This window comes from Labrus bergylta, chromosome 10 (assembly GCF_963930695.1).
Source record: "Labrus bergylta chromosome 10, fLabBer1.1, whole genome shotgun sequence".
Classification (NCBI taxonomy): domain Eukaryota; kingdom Metazoa; phylum Chordata; class Actinopteri; order Labriformes; family Labridae; genus Labrus; species Labrus bergylta.
Window position 1 is genome coordinate 28,857,915 of NC_089204.1, and position 22,593 is coordinate 28,880,507.

Genomic DNA, 22,593 nt, shown 5'->3' on the forward strand with positions numbered 1-22,593 from the left:
ATAAATAAAAACAGAGGGTATATTATAACATATAACATATTCACTGTAGTAAGAAACAGCAAACCCTCATTTGACTGCTTTATAAAAGATTTCAAATATTTATAAATATAAATATAATATTTAATATATCTCTGAAAAAAATGAAATCTAGAAAGATTAGTGCTGACTTCGAAATTCTTCGAAATTCTTGTTGTTTTGATTTCTAGCCCTTGTCGATTTTTTTTGTCCTCCAGTTTATTGTCTGTTTACATTTACCTGATGTTTACTTTTTGAATTTTTATTTATTTATTTTTATAAATAATCCCCCCTAGTCTTGATTTATGTTTGAATGAACTTGTTTCTGTGTATTTTACTGTTGTATGTTCATCCTCTTTAAGAGTTTGTATACATTTTTTTTGTATATTTTAAATTTGTCAATAAAGACAGTAAAACATTTTTAAATTAAATTAAATTAAATTAAAGAAAATTAAAGAAAAAAAAATTTAAAAATAAAAAAATAAATTAAAAAATTAAAAAAAAATTGTTTACACATACAGATAAAATATATTTCCGTGTTTTTTAATTAAAAGCGCAATTTCCCTTTAATCGTTGATTAATATAAACATTGACTATGTGAAGGGATAAAGACGTTAAAAAAAAAAGAAGTAAATAAAGGGTTTGTCGCATACTTTATACGTCATCACTCGTGGCCCCAACATGGTCGACTCTGAGCTCAGTCATCTGGCAATGTCACTAGAATAGTTCCAGCTGTATTTGAAGAGTTTGTTCAGGTTTTCTTTGTGTTTCACGCTGAAGCGATGCCTCGCTACGAGCTCGCCCTGATCCTGAAGGCCATGCAGCGGCCGGAGGCGGCGGCGGCTCTCCGGCGGACTGTGGGGACCATGATGGAGCGGGGAGCGGTGGTCCGGGACCTGCAGAACCTGGGGGACAAGCTGCTGCCCTACAAGATCACCAAACACAACCAGAAACACGAGAGGGGGACTTACTTCCTGGTGGATTTCTACTCGGCCCCCGGCATCCTCAGCAGTCTGCTGGATCACCTGCACCGGGACGTGGACGTGTTGAGACCCACGGTGCTGAAGAAGGACGACCCGGTCTCTGGAAGCACCAGCTGCTGTGGAACCAAGCAGTGACTGTAAGGAAGGAGTCTTTATTATTTACCATGAAACCAGCAGCACGTGTCTTCACTCCAGTTTGTTTTAGTCCAGGAATGTATGCACAACTTTCAATAATAATAATAATAATAATAATAATAATAATGATAATAATAATAATAATAATAATAATGATAATAATAATGATAATAATAATAATAATAATAATAATGATAATAATGATAATAATAATAATAATAATAATAATGATAATAATAATAATAATAATAATGATGATGATGATGATGATGATGATAATAATAATAATAATAATGATGATGATAATAATAATGATAATAATAATAATAATAATGATGATGATAATAATAATAATAATAATAATGATAATAATAATGATAATAATAATAATAATGATGATGATAATAATAATGATAATAATAATAATAATGATGATGATAATAATAATGATAATAATAATAATAATAATAATAATAATGATAATAATAATAATAATAATGATAATAATAATAATAATGATGATGATAATAATAATGATAATAATAATAATAATAATAATAATGATAATAATAATAATAATAATGATGATAATAATAATAATAATGATGATGATAATAATAATGATAATAATAATAATAATAATGATGATAATAATAATAATAATGATGATGATAATAATAATGATAATAATAATGATAATAATAATAATAATACATTTTATTTAAAGGCGCCTTTCAAAACTCTCAAGGTCACCTTACACAGCAGAGATAATAGAATTACTTTATTGATCCCAAACTGGGAAATTGTGGCGTTACAGCAGCAGGTTATCCAAACACACAATATGAGCAAAAAACACAATGTTAGCAAATTTAAACACAATTTAATATTAAATACAAAGTAAATAAGCACTAAAAATATCAAAACTAAGAACGGGAATATATATACAACCAGGATTTAACTAAGCATTACTAGTCTTAAATATGAAAGATTAAATGTAAATATGCAAAAAACAGAGTAGTAAATGGACAGTATTGACATAAGTTAAAGTGCATGAGTGTAGACATATTATCAGCAGAAACTATACAATATAACGGCGAGTAGACAGACAAATGAAGTGAACATGAGTCCAGGGATCATTTGTAAATGTAAACATGTGCAGAACAGATTACAGTATGGAGAGACAGAACGGTAAAGCGGGGCGAGGTTGTAGACGGCCTTGAAGGTGAGGAGCAGAATTTTAAAGGTGATGTGATGTTTAACCAGGAGCCATACAAACACGAGGCTCCTACATCTTCTCCTGCTGCTAATAATAATGTGATATTAATGTTTACAAAGTGTTTACACAGACAAAACAAAGGCATGACCTCAGGACAACAACACAACAAACACGAGCAGTCAGGACAAACATACAGGAGTCTAAAAAAAGGAAACTAAAAGAAAAAAAAGATACAACAGGCAGGTTATTGGTTAACTATGAAGAAGAAGAGGAAGACGATAATATCACCATCACATAACAGGAAATAAAACTACAATGAGGTTAAAAAGGGGATACATTCTGCTACACTTTATTATTAATCTCTGATATACAAAAACAAAAGAGGACAGAAGATTAAAAACATTAGAGGAATAATCACAAGATTAAGAGCAATAAAACACAATAAGTAAAGGATACATTCACAAAGTATTTAAAAAGGTGACATCTGATAAAAGAGAGTTTGAAGAAGTCGAGGGGCTCTTCTTGAGGGCTAAAGCTCGATCACATTTGGATTCAGGGCGCATGAGTCTCGAGTCTCGAGCAGAAAGGCCACCATCTGACGATCTGAGGTCATGATGGCTCATAAAGAATCGACATTTCAGAGATGTAATCCGGGGCAAGATCAGGACCGGCTTTAAAAGTGAACTGTAAAATTTTAAGATCTGTTCTAAAACTGACAGGGAGCCACATGATCTGACTGACTAAAGAGCCCTTGAGTTTAAAATGTTTGTGAAGATCAGGACCGATACAAATGTTTTTGTAATAATTTAGCTGATTGTCGATAATGATAAAGATGTTTTTTTTGGTGTCAGACTCCCACATTGCCGACATTTTCTTTGATGATGTAAAAAATTAACAGTTGGAAAATCAAAATGAAATGATTTTCTTACAGAGTTATTAGCTGATACACTGGCAACAGTTCTGAAATATGTGTGGATAATTCTGTCGGTTCATGGCCAGTGTTCGAGGTCACGCGTTACAAAGTAATCAACATGTGAACCGATGCATCAGGACATCCTTCAAAATGATGAATAAAACCAGCATGCTTTGGTTTATAATATTATATATTCCTGACACAGTGACACAGTCCATCCTGTAGATTCGACAAAAGAGTGACTGCAGCAAGAAAAAAAAACAAAAGCCAGGCCAAAGGTCGCCTACGATCCACCTCAGTGTCACGCGGGTGAACTCGTTAAGTCCTGATAAGAGGTTCAGAAAAGTCGATCTAAAAACGCTGATGAAGCTTTTAACATCCTCACTGCACCAGAGAATGTTTGAATGTTTGATTTATTCTTTCAAGGCCAGGATGTCTGATCATGTGTCAAATAAAGAACACGTCACAGAGGGCTTTGGATACATCTGAAAGAATCAGAATCAGAATCAGAAATACTTTATTAATCCCAGAGGGAAATTCGGTCGTTACAGTTGCTCCTAAATATACAATATAGCAGTAGAAATATAATAATAAAAATATTAATCAAATAGAATAGGAATGTAAGTAAGATATCAATAATATGTACAAGAAATATTTACATGAATAAGAGTCAGATGGAATATATACACACATCGAGATTATTGCACTGTTTGTTTCAATATTTCACTTTGTTATCATGGACATATTATTCATTATTATTATATTGCAGTTTTAATAAATAATGAGTTATGGTGGAGGTTACAGTTTTCAGTTTTTGTTTTTTTTGGGGAAAAAAAGGATAATTAATCGACTTTTGAGGGACTATTTAATGTTCATATAGAAGCAGTGTTGCTTTACCGTTATCATCTTTGGTATTTTAAGTTACAAATATTTTTTTGCTGAAGTTTATGCATCAGAAGTTGTCAATTTTTGTTTACCATCATTTTGTCTGTTTGTGGCCAAAAAACACTTTTAATTTAAAAATAAATATTTTTACATTCCTGAGGGAAATTCTGGATTCTACGCTTTTTTTATTTAGAGACATGCTCGTCACACACACACAGACCTGAATCACACATGTACAGACAGGATCTGTGAATATGCATTAATGGAGAGATGTCAGAGTGGGGGGGGGCTGCTACACAGGGGGCACAGCAGAGCTGTTGGGGGTTTAGTGCTTTGCTTAAGGGCACCTCGGCAGTGCTCTGGAAGTGAAGCCCTCTCCAGCTACCAGACCAACTTCCATATTATGGTCCGCATCAGGACTTGAACCGGTAACCCTCCGGTTCCCAACCCACGGCCTGATCTACTGCCGCCCTAAAGCTGATAAGACATTATTTCACATATTTTAAGTACAGTACTTTTCTGTGTTGAGAAAAGAGGCAGCCTCTGAGATGCAGTCAGTTTAACCTTCCATGTCTCGTTAAACGGGTTCAGTACTTCTCTTTATGGAGATCACGGCGTGCTGACGCTGCTCTAACTTAACCTCATGTAACGCTTGTTCTTCTTCTTGTTTTTCAGGCTTCACAGCTCGTATCCAGGAGGTCATCAGTGAGACGCTTCCCTCTTTGACCTGTACCATAGTTTCTGATTTTCATTTGGATGTCATGTTGTAATAAACTCTTTTTTTTTTCTATGGTGGATGCAAGTTTGTCTTGACTACTTGTTAAAATATATTTTTAGGCCTTATTCTCTGAAGAGAGACAGGAAGTGTGGGGAGGAGAGAGCGGGGTGGGGGGGGGTGGGGTGACATGCAGCAAAGGTTGGATTCAAACCCATGACCGCTGCCTCTGTACATGGGGCGCTCAACATAACCGCTAGGCTATCTGCGCCCCCAAAACACTGCAGCCATCGAGCTTCTAAAGAAAGATGACATAACAGATTTAAAGTGTTCTCTAGAAGAAGGCTGAAAGGTTTTTATGTGAAGTAAGTTAACCTTTGCTTCGTAATCCAAACGAGCAGTAAACATGTCGTACATTTATGAAATAAGCTTTATTTAAGGTAACAGTTTTACACAAGTAGAAAGTAGGTTGCCTTTTTTAATATTTACTCAACTCAACTTTATTTTGATAGCATATAACTTGATAAAGGGAAGAAAACAAGGCATAAAAAGTTAAACAAAAAAAAATCATAAAATGCATTTTCTTTTAAACACAAATTGCCATTTAGATTTTTACCTGTAACAATTAAAGCTAACACTTTAGTTGCCGCGCTGAAACCAGAATTGCAGTCATTTTCAAAGCAGCATTATTAATAACAGAACAAAAACAACAATATAAAATATCCATCCATTATCTACACTGCTTTTCCTGTTCAGGGTCACAGGGGCCTGGAGACGATTCCAGCTGGGCGAGAGGCGGGGTTACACCCTGGACTGGTCGCCAGCCAATCACAGGGCTGACGTATAGAGACAGACAACCAGCCACACTGACATTTAGAGTCACCAGTTAACCTAACGAGCAAACCAGTAACCTCCTCGCTGTGAGAGGACAGTGCTAACCACTGCACCACCATGCAGCCACAAATATACATTTATTTATTGTATATTAACAGATGACAGTATGGAGAGACAGATCTTATCATGAAATTATCATAAAAACAACAAAGTAACAAGACAACGTGTATACAGGATGTAGAGGAGTTATGAGACCTGGAGAACGATTGGACTGAATGTTTAAAAAGATTTGTTTTGAGATGAGATTTGAAAATGAAGAGAGAGTTGATATTACAGATTTGTGGTGGGGGGGGCACAGCAGCTGAAGGCCCTGGACCCCCATGGTGGACAGGCGGGCGGTGCAGTGAGTTGAATGGAAGAAGAAGACCTGAGAGTTGGGGGGGGGGGGGGGGGTTCAGAACGGTAAAGCGGGGCGAGGTTGTAGACGGCCTTGAAGGTGAGGAGCAGAATTTTAAAGGTGATGTGATGTTTAACCGGGAGCCATACAAACACGAGGCTCCTACATCTTCTGCTACTGCTAATAATAATGTGATATTAATGTTTACAAAGTGTTTACATAGACAAAACAAAGGCATGACCTCAGGACAACAACACAACGAACATGAGCAGTCAGGACAAACATACAGGAGTCTAAAAAAAGGAAACTAAAAGAAAAAAAAGATACAACAGGCAGGTTATTGGTTAACTATGAAGAAGAAGAGGAAGACGATAATATCACCATCACATAACAGGAAATAAAACTACAATGAGGTTAAAAAGGGGATACATTCTGCTACACTTTATTATTAATCCCTGATATACAAAAACAAAAGAGGACAGAAGATTAAAAACATTAGAGGAATAATCACAAGATTAAGAGCAATAAAACACAATAAGTAAAGGATACATTCACAAAGTATTTAAAAAGGACCGATACAAATGTTTTTGTAATAATTAGACGTAATAATATAAGACGTATAGAGACAGACAACCAGCCACACTGACATTTAGAGTCACCAGTTAACCTAACGAGCAAACCAGTAACCTCCTCGCTGTGAGAGGACAGTGCTAACCACTACACCACCATGCAGCCACAAATATACATTTATTTATTTTCAAAAAGCTCAGACGGCCGGTTGGTTATCGTTAGAGGGCCCAATATATTGACTTAGACTTAGACTTTCTTTATTGTCATTCAAACTTGTACTTTACAGAGGAGATAAGAACAACATTTTGTTGCATTTGGCTCGTTGTAGTGCAGGATAAAAACAGCAGCAAGTATTCACATAGAAAAATAAGGTGCAGATATAAATAGATATAAAAAGAAAAGCTATGTATAAAATTCCTATACATATAAATATATTGCACGTTTGTGATGTATGTTATATTGTATTTTACAGTCCAGTGAGGTAGTCCTGTGTGGGTGTTTGAGGGGGAATGGAGGGATTATTTTTTTGTGTTCAAAGGTCTTATGGGTGGGTCCCAAGTCTCTGGCACCCTTATTTTGGGGGAAAAGTTAAGGAACCCCTGCTATAACATATTCGGTTTAAGTCATTTTCAATCAAAAAGTATGATTGAAAACGAGGCTATGTAGGCTACATGGCAAGAAACGCATTTTGGGTATAAGGTAATTGGAATATATATAAAAAATAAAATGTGTGTTTTTAATTTAATTATAATGGCCGTTTGATATGGAGGACTAAAGGTGCCAAAATGAAATATATAAATATATAATTAATTAAATCATTAAATGTGTCATCAATTATTTAATATTGGAAATAAATCAACAAATATATAAATAAATATATAATTATTTAATTAATTAAATGCATGTGTTATTAAATAATTAAATAAGTATTTAAATGTGTCATCAATTATTTAATATTGGAAATAAATCAACAAATTTATAAATAAATATATAATTATTTAATTAATTAAATGCATGTGTTATTAAATAAATTAAATAAGTAAATAATTATTTAAATGTGTCATTAATTATTTAAAATTGGTAATAAATCAACAAATATATAAATAAAAATATAATTATTTAATTAATTAAATGCATGTGTTATTAAAAAAATTAAATAATTATTTAAATGTGTCATTAATTATTTAAAATTGGTAATATATAAATAAATAAATAAATGAATAATTTAGAGAGTTATTTTTAAATATTTTTTACTTGATTGGCTGAATGTACTTTAGATGTTTGAAACTAAACCATGAGCTCAGACTGAGTCACGTGTCTCTGTCAGGAGTCAGCTGACGGTGAGACTTCATAAAGAGACCAGCCTCCCCCCCCTCTTCGTCACAGCCTCCCCCCCCTCTTCATCACAGCCTCCCCCCCTCTTCAGCACAGAGATCCTCCAGACACAAACTACAGGGAAACAGCGGAGTCATGCTGCTCCTAACTCTACTCTTCGTGTCCTCAGGTAACGACAACACATTTTAAAAGGTGTTTAATTTAAACCTTCAGTCGCTCGTTTGTCACATTAAATGTTTTAAATGTTTTAAATGTTTTAAATGTTTTAAATGTTTTAAATGTTTTAAATGTTGTTGTGGAACAAACTGCGTTTCAACACGGAAGCTGTTTGAAGCGTGAAAACAACAAGGTGCTAACTCATTACGTTATTAAACACAACGTTAATCATGCTGCTGTATTATTACGACCAATTCTCTTTCAATCAGATAATTAAATAAAGATTTGTTATTAAGTAAAGCTTCTCCTCTGACGTTTGAAGGCGTTATTGTTAGCCCGCACGGCTAACATTAGCCGCTAAAGCTAAAGCTAGTCGGCTACCTAAATATTATGAAATTATCATAATAAAGAGCCTAATTTAATTTTTTTAGTTGTGTATATATTGAGAAACATTTTAATAAAACTGGACAGCTAGCTAACAGACACATGAGAGATATTTTGCGTGATGTTTAACGTCAATTTAGGCTGTTTTCTTACGCTAATCCCCCTTCGTTCTGTTTTCACAAACTAACTATGCGTTCAGGTGGGGGCGAAATAATCGGAAAAATTAGTTTTTTAAACTGGGACAATTCACCTGAAGGCCACATCAAGTCAAAACAACACATGGGTAGTCCTAGAAAATGATCATACTTTCTTGACTGATTGAAGAAAACGTTGACTTGTTGGTTGAAAAACTTTAAATTAATTAATGTATTACAAATTAACTTGTTGGCATTACGCACATTTAGCACGGACTTAACTTTTAACAGTTAGTTGCTGATCATGTAGAATGAGTGACCTAGTTTAGTTCTGAGCATTAAAATATATGTATTCTTACTTTCTCTCCACATCACGTTGTGAAGCTGGTCCAAACAGTTAAGTAGATAAACTTAATTATTCTGAAATTCCGAGCCTCTGAGATGTACGTGAATGTAAGGGGATTTCATGGCTTGTTTGGCCTCTTGTTAGGGTTTTATTAGGAAGTCTAAATACCTCCCTCAAAAACCATGAACTTTCATTTCAGCTTTTTAAAGTGAGGCGTTAGTGGTTTCGGTTGTTGTTCCTCTTTACTGAGTTTAGTTAACACTTCTCTTTGTTCATCTAAAGGCAATAAACTTGCGCAGAACTTCTCATCTAGGCTGGTTATTCTTTAACTTAACTATAATGGTCATGTATTACTTCTAATCAGAGCACAGGATGTGGATTCTTGAACTCCTACTGACAACATTAGCTTCTCCAAGTCATGATATTTGAGCTTTGTGTGTTTAGTTTCTTATCTCCAGTCTGTTTTTTTGTTTAGTTTTTGTATAAACCACATTCTTGCATGTGTTTTCTGGTGACAATCCTACAGTGGGCATGACATGTTCTAAGCTTGAGACTTGTCTTTTATTCAACAGCTTTTTATGTAAACTTTCTGCTTATCTTTGGTCGTTGTGTAAAAACTGATGTGTAGGCTGCTACACTGAAACTGTTTCATGGTTCACTTGCGGGCGTTGAACAATGAAATGTGAGTCCTATTTAAAGCTGTTTGCGCTTCACCGTGTCATGTGATTTTGATTCACTCGCTTTATGATGACTTTACTGTATTAGAATTGTTGTAACAGAAAGTGAGTCATGTATAAGCCTTTAGATGTCACTGCATTCTTTGTCTGACTACTGCCTTGTTGTTCTGTTTTAGGCAGTTACATAAAACAAGTGGAACATATGGAACATAGATTTTTGCTGCTGTGTCACCTTGTTGGCTGTAAATAGTTTATTGCATATGTGCAGAGATTTCCTCCTCATTGGTACAGTCTGTCCTCTTGAAAACAGCTTGTTATTTTGTCTGACTGCTCATGTGACTCCAGTGGAGGGGGGGAGGGGGGGGGGGAGGGGAGGGCCCTGCTGCTGCACTGTAACACTGATGGGCAGTAGGGGTCTCTCTCAGCGGTGTTACTGGGGGATTTGAAGGTTTTTGCTTGACCTACATTGCCAATTCTTATCGAAAATAGATCTTAAGAAAATAGATTCTTATCTCCTGAGTTTTAAATTGATTCACAACTTCCAAAAATAATATTTTTTCAGGCTAATCAGTCACTCCCTGCTAAGTGCTAAAGCTAGCTCTTTAACTCAGTAGAAAGCCAAATGGAGCTGCAAGAAATTCAGCCAGTTTCACAGAGGACTGGAGTAGATCCTGAAGTATGGACTCATTCAAAAATAGACTTTGAATCGAATCGACTCATGAGACACCCAAAGATTCCCAGCCCAACTCATCAGTGTATTCTGAGTTTTGTTTATTTTCAGTCCACTGCAAAGTATGTTCAAAGTCGCTGCAGCTAAAGGTAACATCAACATCTCAAACAGAAGCATTCAGTCGAGTGGGAGAAATGTGTGTCACTGTGAGATGCAACGACCACTACTGTCCAAAAACGCCTCCCTATAAAAGCAGCTGGCATTAGTCGAACCATTTTCCCATTGCATGACAAGGAAGGGGCACGGAGGAAAAGTCCTACTGATGCAGTCGAGCTGCATATCCCTAAAGATATAGAATAGAATTACTTTATTGATCCCAAACTGGGAAATTGTGGCCTTACAGCAGCAGGTTATCCAAACACACAATGAGTAAAACACACAATGTTAGCAAATCTAAACACAATATAATATTAAATACAAAGTAAATAAGCACTAAAAATATCAAAAATAAGAACGAGAATATGTACAACCAGGATTTAATTTAGCAAAGAAGCTTCATTTTAGTAATAATAAAACACAAACAGAGCCGTATTTCAGTGAGTAGCTTCAGGAGGAATCTTTTATGTGGATGTTTTCTCTAACCTTACAGCAGCAGGTTATCCAAACACACAATATGAGCAAAAAACACACAATGTTAGCAAATCTAAACACAATATAATATTAAATACAAAGTAAATAAGTACTAAAAATATCAAAAATAAGAATGTGAATATATATATATATATATATACAACCAGGATTTAACTTAGCATTACTAGTCTTAAATAGGAAGATTAAATATGAAAGATTAAATGTAAATGTGCAAAAACAGAGTAGTAAATGGACAGTATTGACATAAGTTAAAGTGCATGAGTGTAGACATATTATCAGCAGAAACTATTCAATATAACGGTGAGTAGACAGACAATATGATGCCAACAATGGAAATGCCTTCATGGGTTTATCCACATGCCTTAAACTAAACTATCAGCCACAGGTATGTGCTAACCAGCTGCAAGTATTCTACAGAAGTTGCTCTGCCTCATCTGTGCTTTGGCTGAACCCTGAAACAACATAGTGCACTTTTAAAAACCAGCCTACAGCTTCTCTCCAGTGCACTGAGCTATTAATGATATATTTGAATAAATGCCTAAATTACCACCAGTACCTCGTGTCTGCAGCTGTGAAGCAAATGTACATTTTAGATTTCCCCTGCCATGTCTGATCTTGGCATGTTGGTTGATCATCAACATGGACGGGCACATTTCTGGTGGTTGGTGCTCGGAAATCTGCCAGATGTAGAGAAGCTTGAAGAGCGGCACCACTGATTTGCTTTCTCTGAGGGCACAAGACAAAGGGACGATAAATTTTACTTTCTCCCGTCGTCGCACTCGGTTGGTTCTGATCAGTGAGGCTGAAACAGGGCAGGAACTCACTGGCATAGCAGATGCTTGACTTTGTCTCTGTGACAATTTTAATTATCTGTTCGACCTTCCCTATAAGGCAGAGTCCACACATAGGCTGAGGTCCAAGAGTTTTCAAAAACTTCTTCGTTCGCATGAAAACTGAAAAGGAAATGTTACGACGACTGTCATGAGCACGCCAAGTCAACAACAAGGTCCTTGACTTGCCAAAATGTTCTCACCTTTCCTTTGTTACTTTGATTACATCTGCCATTGCTCTAATCTCATGTAAACAAAAGTGACAGCGTCGCATAATGACGTCAAACGGAGGAGAAACCGGCGCACAGCGTGACATTACAAGAACGGAACTCTTGTTTTCCTCGTCTGTCAAAAACTCAGTTTAAGGTGTTTTTGTGTAATCTTAACTCTGGAATGAGTTTTACATAAAAGGGGCATTTTCAGTGACCTAAAACACAGTCTGTGCACTAAAAGGCCAAAACGCACAGAAAATCCAGCGTTTTTAAATGTACTCGCCTACGTGTGGACGAGGCCTAAGAGACAGACAGGCGAGGTACTTTGAAAAAATGTTTTTCTCTAAAGTACGCTCGGTTTGTTTTGAAACATCTTCTGTACGAAATGTTGGCTGTTGTTTCTGATTACTTGGTAGTTTTAAAGTACCAAGTTCTGGTTGTATAAAAGAGCAGGCAGGTAGCCTAGTAGTTAGGTGGTGCTTCATGTATGGAGGCTGTAGTCCTCCAAGCGGGCGGCCCGGGTTTGAATCCGACCTGTAGCCTAATTTCTGACTATCCACTGTCCTGGAGTTTTTTTGAAGAAATAAACCTGCATTCCAGTCACATTTTTCAAAGTACTTTCTTTATCGACTTCCTCCTATTGTAATGTTTGAGGAAGTATCTGAGTGTTGAAAATCCCCCAACTGGTGGTCACTGCCAACACCAAACAGAGTGAACTGAAGGTGTGGTCGACACCAAACGCTAAGTAGAAAGCTGGGAAAAGTCAAATGAAGAGGTGCAGAAACAAATCAATCTGTAGTGTTAAAGAACATTTTGTTGGTGCCTTATTATCAACTTTAACCTTTAAAAATGTGTCATTTCTGCTTTCCAATATACTCTTCATGGTTTTGACATGTGATTCTTTGTCTACTTCACAGCCGTAGCAACCCCTCTGCTCGGCACTGAGCAGTGTGCCCGCGGCCCCCCCTACTGGTGTCAGAATGTGAAGACGGCGTCTCTGTGCGGCGCAGTGCCTCACTGCACGCAGAATGTCTGGAACAAGCCTCAGATGGTGAGTCTTCTTTCATTTTAAAGAGTTGTTAATATCAGTGTTCTTTAAAGGTGCAATAAGTTACTCTGACCGCTAGTGTTTAAAATGGGTACTGCAGTCCAAATTCAAAACATTGTAGAGAGCCGTCTCCCCCCTCCTCTTTAGAGTGGATGCTCACACAGGTCACCATGTGGTGGACTCTGAAGCTTCAGTGTTTATCCAGCTCTGCATGGGTCTGTAAACCTTTCTGTGTTCTAACCTCTCTCCATTTTTCAAAAGCATCTCCAATATTGATCCTAGTTTGAGCACGTTTCTGCTCGTGGAGCTTATTAGAAACATGCAGAGGCTTTTTAGGTCGGGTACAATCACTTCTATCTGAACCACTTCTCTTGTTGGTTTGACCTGATAACTGCTCTCATATCTGACAAACCGAGGGGTGTCCAAAACGGCCGTGTGGGGGGGGTCGCCTTAAAAGCGCCTACCTTCTCTGGTCCAAACAAATCCAGAGCATTCAGGAGCAGAATCTAAAGTTAGAAGGAGGACATACTGGCTGCTGCATTGTTGTCAGAGAAGCCAGCACTTCAACATAGCATGTTTCCTTAATGTCTGATCAGATAGTAAGATACCTTTCACTCACTACACATCTTACATACTGCTCTTATAAAGCAAAAATGTCAGATATTTTATGGCACCAGCGCCTCAAATTTGATTTTTATTTAATGTTTTTCTATTAACACAGCATCTTCTCTGGTTTCAGAAAACTGTGCCATGTGACCTGTGCAAAGAGGTGCTGATGGTTGTGGGCCAGTTACTGAAGGACAATGCCACTGAGGTAAGATTAAGATTCATCACCTGTGAAGTTCATGCCTCTAAACAAAGACTGAGACACGCTGCCTTTTTGAAAAAGACTGATACCCAACGACTTCTGTGGTTGCAGGCGGAGGTTCTTGGATATCTGGAGAAGGCCTGCCAGCTCATTCCCGATCAGAGTCTGACTGCAGAGTGTAAGGAGATGGTGGATAGCTACTACCCCATCCTCATCGGAATCATTACCGGAGAGCTGGTGAGCCCTGTCAGCCCGAGCTGTTTTTTTGGTTCTTCCCTTTTTTAAATATAGATTTAAAACCTGCGGTGCAAAGTCCAGGGTCAAACACGTGTTCCCCTCTAATGGTGCCACTCCGAGATGTTCTGTAGCTGTAAACAAGCTGTGCCAAATATTTTAATAAGCTTTCTAGAGTTTGATTTATGTGGCAGTTTATCGTTCCGCTTCATCAGAGACTCTTTAGTAGAAGGTCTATCTGCCCCCGCTGTAAAAAGAAGGCAGAACAAGAGGCTGTGAGCAAAGTGCAGCGAGCTGAATCGGGACTATTGATGGGGAAGTGAGTCCATGTCTGAACGGGAACAGAGTAGTCATTGTGTAACGCTGATCCTCATGACTGGGAGCACTGGCTGTAGATTTCTTTGTTTCAACTCTCTCACCTGCGACTGAAACACTGGGAACAGAGGAGACGCTTCTTTCAGATCCTTTTTCAACATGAAAGTTCAGTATCCTGTACACGTCTTAATTTACCATATTGGTCCAAATAGAAGTCTACTATATACTTTTTAATGTCTAAATACTTTCACATCTACAGCGCTAAGGGGAATGAAAGAGAGATTCTGGTGATTGTTGGAACAAACTGGCTCAGAGGGAGGTCAGCGGAGGGAAAGTTAAGAAGCACATTTTCAGGAAATGTTTCTCAAAGCAGCAGGAAGTTAAAGAACTGTCAAGCAGTTGTAGCATGTCCTGGACATGCAAAAAGGGGTGAATAACTTTACTATAGCTAACGGAAGCTCACCACCCATTAGTTAACTAGACTACTCTTTCCTCTAACTAAATGAGAGCTCGCTCCCTACCAACCGGCTAGTCTACTCTTTCCTAGTGGAAGGAGCTATGTAAAATTACTCCGCTAACATTTGGAGGACGGATGAACAAGTTATAATAACAGCCCTAGGATTATCTGCCTAATGTTCATTTCTAGAATAATTAGATTCAAGAGTAACCCCTGGTATAGGACTCTAGATTAACCCCCAGAGAGGGAATAACTGTAATCTCTCCTCACTAGGATGCTAGGTGTGTATGAAGTGTGTAGTAGAAGTGTGCCGTGGTGTGACTGCTCAAGCTTACCTTCTGAGGTTCACGGGGTCCTTAAGGAAGACTCCGGTCTTTGTGGTGTGAATGATTTCAGTCAGAAAATGAATTCAAAAAGTTTCCGAAAATGTATTTAAAAAAACTTCAAATGATATTCTAAATGCAAATACAAAGAGTAAAATTAAAAAGCAAAACACAAAGACCAAAGTCTAAACCTGAGAGTGTAGACACTTGAGGTTTTAAAAGATCTTAGTCTCAGAGACTAAGTCCCAAAACAGGGATTTAAAAGTCAGAGTGACGTGGAGTCCTCTAGAGAAGTAAAAAAGAGCCCCAGTCAACTTTTCTACAAGTTCATGTGGTTTTAGCTCCAAGACCATGAACCGAGCAGATATGCAGAAACGCTATACACCTACGAGCTTGTATGTGGTTTTGCTCAAAGTATGGCACACTTATCCTGACCTCACAGGTGCACAGGCACCTCGGATGTGTGCATGATTGACAGGATATGTAAAAGAAGGGGGAAAAAAAAAAAAAATAGTTATGCCATATGAATTAAATGATAATAAAAGAACATGTATGGTAAAAACAAATTCAACAATTGCATAACTCTTTCTGATCTTTCAACACAGCAAAGAAATATGGCGCTACAGAGCGTAATGTCCGAAGATGGCGAGCCCTCAAAGACCATCTTTCAAATGCAAACAGTGGGCTTTTGCCTTTTTTTGATAGGACAGTGGATAGACTAGGAAATTGGGAGAGAGTGTGAGGAATGATGGGCGTAAAAAGATAAATTCTAAGAAATTGAGAGAGGGAGAATGTTACTGAGAAACAGAATGAAGGTACGCAGCACATGCGCTCAGACTTCAGAGACGCCATGGTCCTCTCAGCGCTACGTGAATAACTCAAAAACGAAAACCTGAGTGAGAACATTGACTTGTTATGAAACTAGACTGTGCATGCAGTAGACAGGTGACTCTTTTCCTCCCAGAGAAATAACAGAAAAACAGGCTGCGTAATTCCCTTCTTCCCAAAAGGCTTCAAATACTTCAAGACCCAGAATGCACTGGGCTCGTAGCGTTCTAAGACCACTACCAGTCAGAGAACAAAAAAAGTACTTCCACAGCGTTTGTTTGTTCGGACCAATATGGGAATGGATCTAGCATCTATACGAGGATTTTTAGGAAAGTATCGGCTACAAGGTGAGATTTACAAACGTACATTTAACTGAATTAACTTAAAGTTGTGTGTTCGTTTTAGGAGGATCCCGCTGCAGTGTGCGGAGCCTTGGGGCTGTGTAAGTCTGAGCAGGAAGCTCTGGCTAAGTTCCACGCTAAGGAGCAGCTCATGTCCAATGAAATCCCTCAGGTCGACCTCTCCCAGCGTGTCGCTCCGTTCCTCCTCAACGTGCCCGGGCTCCTCTATCCTCAGGAGAGCCTCAAAAAGGACACTCCAAAACCAGAGGCTTCCAAGCAGGTACACTTGTTGTTCTCCTCGCCTCACCTCCATGAACAGCAGCGTGTTCTCCACCTGTTATGATTAATGTTGACATCGTGTTGACCCTGAATCTTTCCCCTCCTTGTAGGAAGATGGCGACGTGTGCGAGGACTGCATCAAGTTCCTGACTGACGCTCAAGCGGAGGCCAAGAGCAACACAACCTTCATCGACACTCTCATTATGAATATTGAAAACCAGTGCGACCTGCTGGGACAAGGCCTGTCTGAAATGGTATGGGCCACTTTTTTCTTCAGGGTTTTTCAGTTTTTTCCTCTTGATAAATGTTGCATATTTAATCATCTGATTCTCTCTCTACAGTGCAAGGAGTACATCAGCGAGTACGGCTCACTTGTTGTGCAGCAGCTCATGTCCATGGTGAGTCCTCTAACCCGCCAACTTCATGCACTTCACAGAGGAAAACCTTTGTTTGAAATTTAAGTTGACGTATAATTTGAACTGGTATTTCATTCCAATCAGTGAGTAAATTAAAGCTCCTGTGAGGAGTTTGATGTTTGATAATTATGAGTCCACACAAATATGCAAGCAAGACCGTCGGGGACAAGAGTGTTCAAAGTGCTCGTACTGTAAAAGCCCTGACACAACAAGAAGATCGTCCAAGTTCAAAAAGACACCAGCTGTGTTTACATAATAAACAAAATATATTTTCTACCTGAAGATCGCTCTGATTCAATCAGTCAAACTTTATTCATATAGCACCTTTCAGACAAATTCAATTGCAGTTCAAAGTGCTTTACAAGAGTGCAGAAAAGTTATTGACAAAAAAGTAAGTTGATCATCAAAATCATTGAGATCCAACTCAACTGTGTACATGGATGCTAAGCATGATGATCCAATTATGCATCAAGTAGAAAATCAAAACAATTTGAAGAGTTGCAGAGCTGATCACATAAAAACTGTTCACATGTACATGACGAGATCAGCAGACCAGACGTCCTCACAGGAGCTTTGATGAAGTAGTCGTTAAAACTAATACGCCTGATGATGCGTGCTATGCTCATGCCCAGTCTTGCAGTGACCCTGGCCTGCTGACATCAGTTTATTCTCATCTTTTGATTGCTTTCTTTTCTTCATCTTTATTATTATTTTTTTTGCTCGTGTGACTTTTTTTCTCCCCCTTCATTCATTTTGTCTCGCTCTGTTTTTTCTCCTGCTCTGGGTTCTTTTTTTGTGTGCTGCTTCCCAGGAACAGGTAGGTCTTTTCTGTGTTCATCCTGTAGCCTATTAACCCTTAGCTTGTTGCTTCTCGTGCACATCTGTGTTAACCGCTACTCACCTCATAGCTGTGATCAACTGGTCATGATTTGAGACGTCCTAACTTAACCTAAACACACTGTACTGAAGGACAGCATAAAGATCCTCTCCTGTTCTTCTGCAAACGATGAGCTTACAGTGGTGACATATTTAGAGTATGCTCCGATCGACTTAGTTTGCACAGTTGTCTCAACTGGAAGATACACTTTTACTAACATTGAAGTTAATCCCCATAAATGCAGCACCATCTTTATTTTGTTATTTGGCTGTTTTTTTTTTTGACACTGCTTTGACACTGCTTCTCTTTTTTACCAGTATGGGTGTGCATCTGTGTTAAATACTGGTAAAAGGAAGCTGTATTAGACGTCTGTTTTTATCAGACTTGTGCATATTACATGGGTGGTTATGGTGTGCAGATTTAAAAGCATGTGTTTGATGCTAACAGCATGTAGTGAAGAAAGTTTTGGTATGGACAGTTTGTGCTGTTTATCCTAGTAAGTTTAATTCTCTGTTTTTCTGTCCTCAGCAACCTAAAGACATTTGTGCCCACGCTGGTTTCTGTGCCGAGATGAAGTCTCTTCCCATGATGATGCTGCAGCCTGCCAAGACCGTACCTGCCGCCAAGACAGTGCCCGCTGCTGCCAACGCCGTGCCCGCTCTCAAGCTCGTCCCCGCTACAAAGGTGCAGCCTGCTACTGACAAGTCAGCTAAGGTAAGTCTGTTTGAGAATCTAGACCGCTCACTTTCACCCGTACTTATTAATACAAAGTAAAAAAATCATGATCTGCCTCTCTGCCTTCCAGCGCATGGTGCGTGTCCGTGATTCCCCAAGGTGCAGCATCTGTGAGTTTGTGATGAAAGAGGTGGAGACCATGTTGGAGGATCAGACAACAGAGGTGAGTTTTGATCTGCTACATGTATCCCACTTAGCTCTGAAGTGAATTCAAGTTCAGCACACCTGTTAAAACTGCACGTAGGCCGATCATGATCACCTTTCATGTTGTCAGTCTGTGAAACCTGTAGAGTAGCTTTGCACGAGTCAGCCCCCCTCCCCGTGTGCCCACTGTCTTCTGGAAGCCCTCGGTGGGGCAGAACGCTGCAGGGCTACCAGGGGAGGCTGCTCTACAGTGCTGGGAAAAGAGAGTCTATGTGTCTCCTTTAATCTATTTGAAAGTTAAAAACAGATATTTCATTGTAAATCTTTTTTTTTTTTTATTCCCCTCTGACCTTCACAACCTAGAGTATTTTTTTTTTTTTAGAGGGTTATGAAAACACAATATAAAAGACAAACCATGTCTGTAGTGCAATATGAACGGTTTATATTTGAATTAACTTGTACATTTAAAGGTGTTATAATATGTAAGGGTTGAAAATTAGCAAAGGTTGTGACCTCTTTTGGCAACACATCCATGTCCTTCCTCTGTATCAACACTTTGTTAAATTGCAGCTCCTCTATCAGAATTGAATTCAAATCAAACAGGAGACAAACACTGCTTGTTCTGTACACAAGATAAAACGACTCTGACTGTAAGCTGACCCACCGTCTCTTTCTTTTTTTGTTTTTTTAGGAGGAGGTGGTTCAGGCTGTGGAGAAGGTGTGCACAATTCTGCCCAAGACTTTGACCGCCCAGTGTAAGGACCTGATCGAGACCTACGGCTCGGCCATCATTGAGCTTCTGGTGCAGCAGGCCGACCCCAAGACCGTGTGCACGGTGCTGGGACTCTGCAACAACCCCAGCCGTACATTTGTCCGTAAGTTACAGAAGAATATTTTCTCCTAACGCCTCATGCAGAATCGCGCAACATAAATAAGTACCTGTGTCCACAGACGGCACTTTCATAAATGTATAAAGCAGGACATGGGACATTTGTGATCCCTACAAATTAAATTAAATCACCCTCATCTCTTCAGCTGCACTCGACCAGGTTCGCTTTAAGGCCGGCGGCTTCTGCGACGTGTGCAAGTTGGCAGTCAACTACATCGACGGCATGCTGGAGAAGAATGCTACAGAGGAGCAGATCGAAGAGGCTGTGAGGAAGGTGTGCAGCTTCCTGCCTGATGCTTTCCAGACCGAGGTGTGTAGTTTCATCTTTCGTCCTTTTTTTTTTATTCTGGAACTTTAATCTTTCCTCGTATAAAAACCTCACACTCATCCGTCTGTGTCTGTGCTAACAGTGTGACCAAATGGTGGAACAGTACGAGCCGATGCTGATCCAGCTGCTGCTGCAGATGCTCGACCCGGACTTTGTGTGCATGGTAAACTCAATACATCTATGATCAATATTAGAGATGTTTTCATTTTTAAAAAATGTCCTGAATAGGTAGTTCTTGAAACAACCAAGACACTTATATACTGTAAAATCCAGAATATAACATGCAGTCGGTTTGGAGGGTCCTTAGATATAGAGGGGAGAAAAGGTGTTAACAGTCTTTTGCGTGACGCAGCCCTGTGTAGTACTTAAAGTGTGTGTGATTGTGTGTGTGTTGCAGAAAGTGGGAGCCTGCCCAGAAGCTGTGCGCAGGCTGCTGGGAACAGAGCAGTGCAGCTGGGGACCTGCATTCTGGTGCAAGAACATGGAGACAGCAACCCGGTGCAATGTGAGTAATTCAGTCGTATATTTACACCTGAAACAGGTTATATGGGAAATTATGACAAATTAAACTATTTTAAAGGTGACATATTCTCCTCCTCCTCTTCAGTGTAAATAAGTCTCAGAGCTCCCCAAAACATGTGTGTGAAGTTTCTTGTTCTAAATCCACTCTGATCCTGTATTTGATCATGTCTATAAACCCCTCTATTTCAGCCCTGCTCAGAACAGGCTGTTTCTGTGTCTGTACCTTTAAATATGTAAATGAGCTGTGTGTGACCACGCCCCCTCTCTGGAAGGGCTTGGGTGGGCTCGGTGCTTTCTCGCTCCATGTCCTATTGTTTACGGTGAGAAGGCAGACTCGGAGGGCAGAACAAACACCTAGCTGTGGGAGTGTCACCCACCTGGGGGAGGGGCTACTGCCCTTTGTGATGTCATGAAGGGAAAACGGCCTGTTTGAGCACTCATTTTCTGAAAAGTGGAGCAGGCAGAAGACAGAGAGGATGGACTTTTCTCATCATTGGGGGGTTTGTAGACGGACTAGAGACTCATGTTAGAGTTAGAGGAACATGGAGAAGAGGATTTTGAATCATGACCTTTTTTAAGGATGTTAACGGATTCCCTTACAGAGCAATATTGTATAAAAAATGAGTTTCCTCTGAGAGGCGTCTAACCAGTTGTTTCTGTCTTTCAGGCTGTGGCTCACTGCAAACGCCACGTGTGGGTATAGAAGAGGAGGAAGACGAGCACACACACACATCGACCTGTAGGGAATTAAAAGAAAACAAAATCTAGTGCTGCTTCCCACTTTTAATTTTGTCGTTTTTTTCTTTTTAATGGACTTACATGATGCAGCAATTTGTGTAAATTAACTTTGATATTGTGAAAGATGTCATGGTGGAAAGGGACTGGACACTTTATGTTATTTCCATGCAGGTGGGGGGGGCGGGGGGGATGGCACCATGGAAGCAGTGATTATGTGTATATTTTCCAGCCGTTCAGCCATTTATGAGCTTTGCCTCATTTGGGTTGTGTTTGCCTGTTTTGCTAGCTGGTTGTGGTTTCACATGTTGTATAATGCTGACTAAGCATCGGCTGGCTCCTGTTCTGATGGATCTTCAGACCAGCCCCCCAGATTTATTTGATGCCTTCTCCCTGGATGGACCGACTGCTAACAGGGCGGACGACTCAGAGTGTTAATGACAGGCTTTTTCTTTTAGCAGTCTCTGATTCATTACACAAATTTATATTTTGTAGACAGAAGAAATGTTATAGTTTTAAGGAGATACGGAGGTAATTAGTCTGAGAGCGCTTCTGTCTATCACCTTGCATCATTTGCACTCTTACTACTGTTTGTAAATCACTGCTTTTCTAACCAACAGAAAGCATCTCCAGTTTGTCTGCTTCAAAGCCTGAGCCAACTGTCAGTTGATCTGTACATTTTTAACAATAAAAAATGATCCCAATCCAAGAAGTTCCATGTTGTTACTCTACTGTAAACTGCAGCAAACCCTTCTAGATTGTCTCCTTGTTGATCACAGGATGGTCATTTTAAAGCTGCTGTAATGAAACGGATGTAAATCTTTACTGATGCCTTTTTCTGCAAAGAGAAACATGACAATCAGTTAGTCTTGAGACCGGCGTGCTCAAAGTAGAAGACCAAGACATTAAGGGATGAGACCGAGTCAAGACCAAGATCACAGTAACCCGAGACCAAGACCTTTAGCGATCGTGACAGGGTCAAAACTAAGACCATAAAAATCATCATCTTTGTCACTCACTTACACCGTAACACCGGAAAGGTTGTGGCTGTAACCGGGGGATACAAATCAAACTTAATCAATTTAAGTTATTTGTTCTTTCAGAAAAAGGTGTTTTCCTTCTAATCACAGCAATAACGTGGAAAAAAAGCCCATCAGTGGTGCTCTTGATTTAAATCCGAAGTCCTCCCAGTCTGAGATCGAGGAATAATGAGGCAGAGACCGATTTTGAGTACTAAAACACTGTGATTGACATGT

General features: G+C 38.9%; 2 protein-coding genes across 2 annotated transcripts; both read left to right on the forward strand.

Moving 5' to 3' along the window:
- Nucleotides 1-669: 669 nt before the first annotated feature.
- mrps6 (mitochondrial ribosomal protein S6) lies at nt 670-4,942 on the forward strand. The gene is made up of 2 exons (XM_020656608.3): nt 670-1,135; nt 4,823-4,942. The coding sequence occupies exon 1, from the start codon at nt 798-800 to the stop codon at nt 1,131-1,133; it is 336 nt and encodes a 111-aa protein (XP_020512264.1). The 5' UTR covers nt 670-797; the 3' UTR covers nt 1,134-1,135; nt 4,823-4,942.
- Nucleotides 4,943-8,015: 3,073 nt separating this feature from the next.
- On the forward strand, nt 8,016-22,041 carry psap (prosaposin). Its single transcript, XM_020656604.3, has 14 exons — nt 8,016-8,167; nt 12,976-13,109; nt 13,846-13,920; nt 14,026-14,151; nt 16,477-16,692; nt 16,802-16,945; nt 17,033-17,089; nt 18,513-18,698; nt 18,790-18,882; nt 19,555-19,738; nt 19,899-20,062; nt 20,163-20,243; nt 20,478-20,585; nt 21,270-22,041. The coding sequence occupies exons 1-14, from the start codon at nt 8,134-8,136 to the stop codon at nt 21,303-21,305; spliced, it is 1,638 nt and encodes a 545-aa protein (XP_020512260.1). The 5' UTR covers nt 8,016-8,133; the 3' UTR covers nt 21,306-22,041.
- Nucleotides 22,042-22,593: the final 552 nt, after the last annotated feature.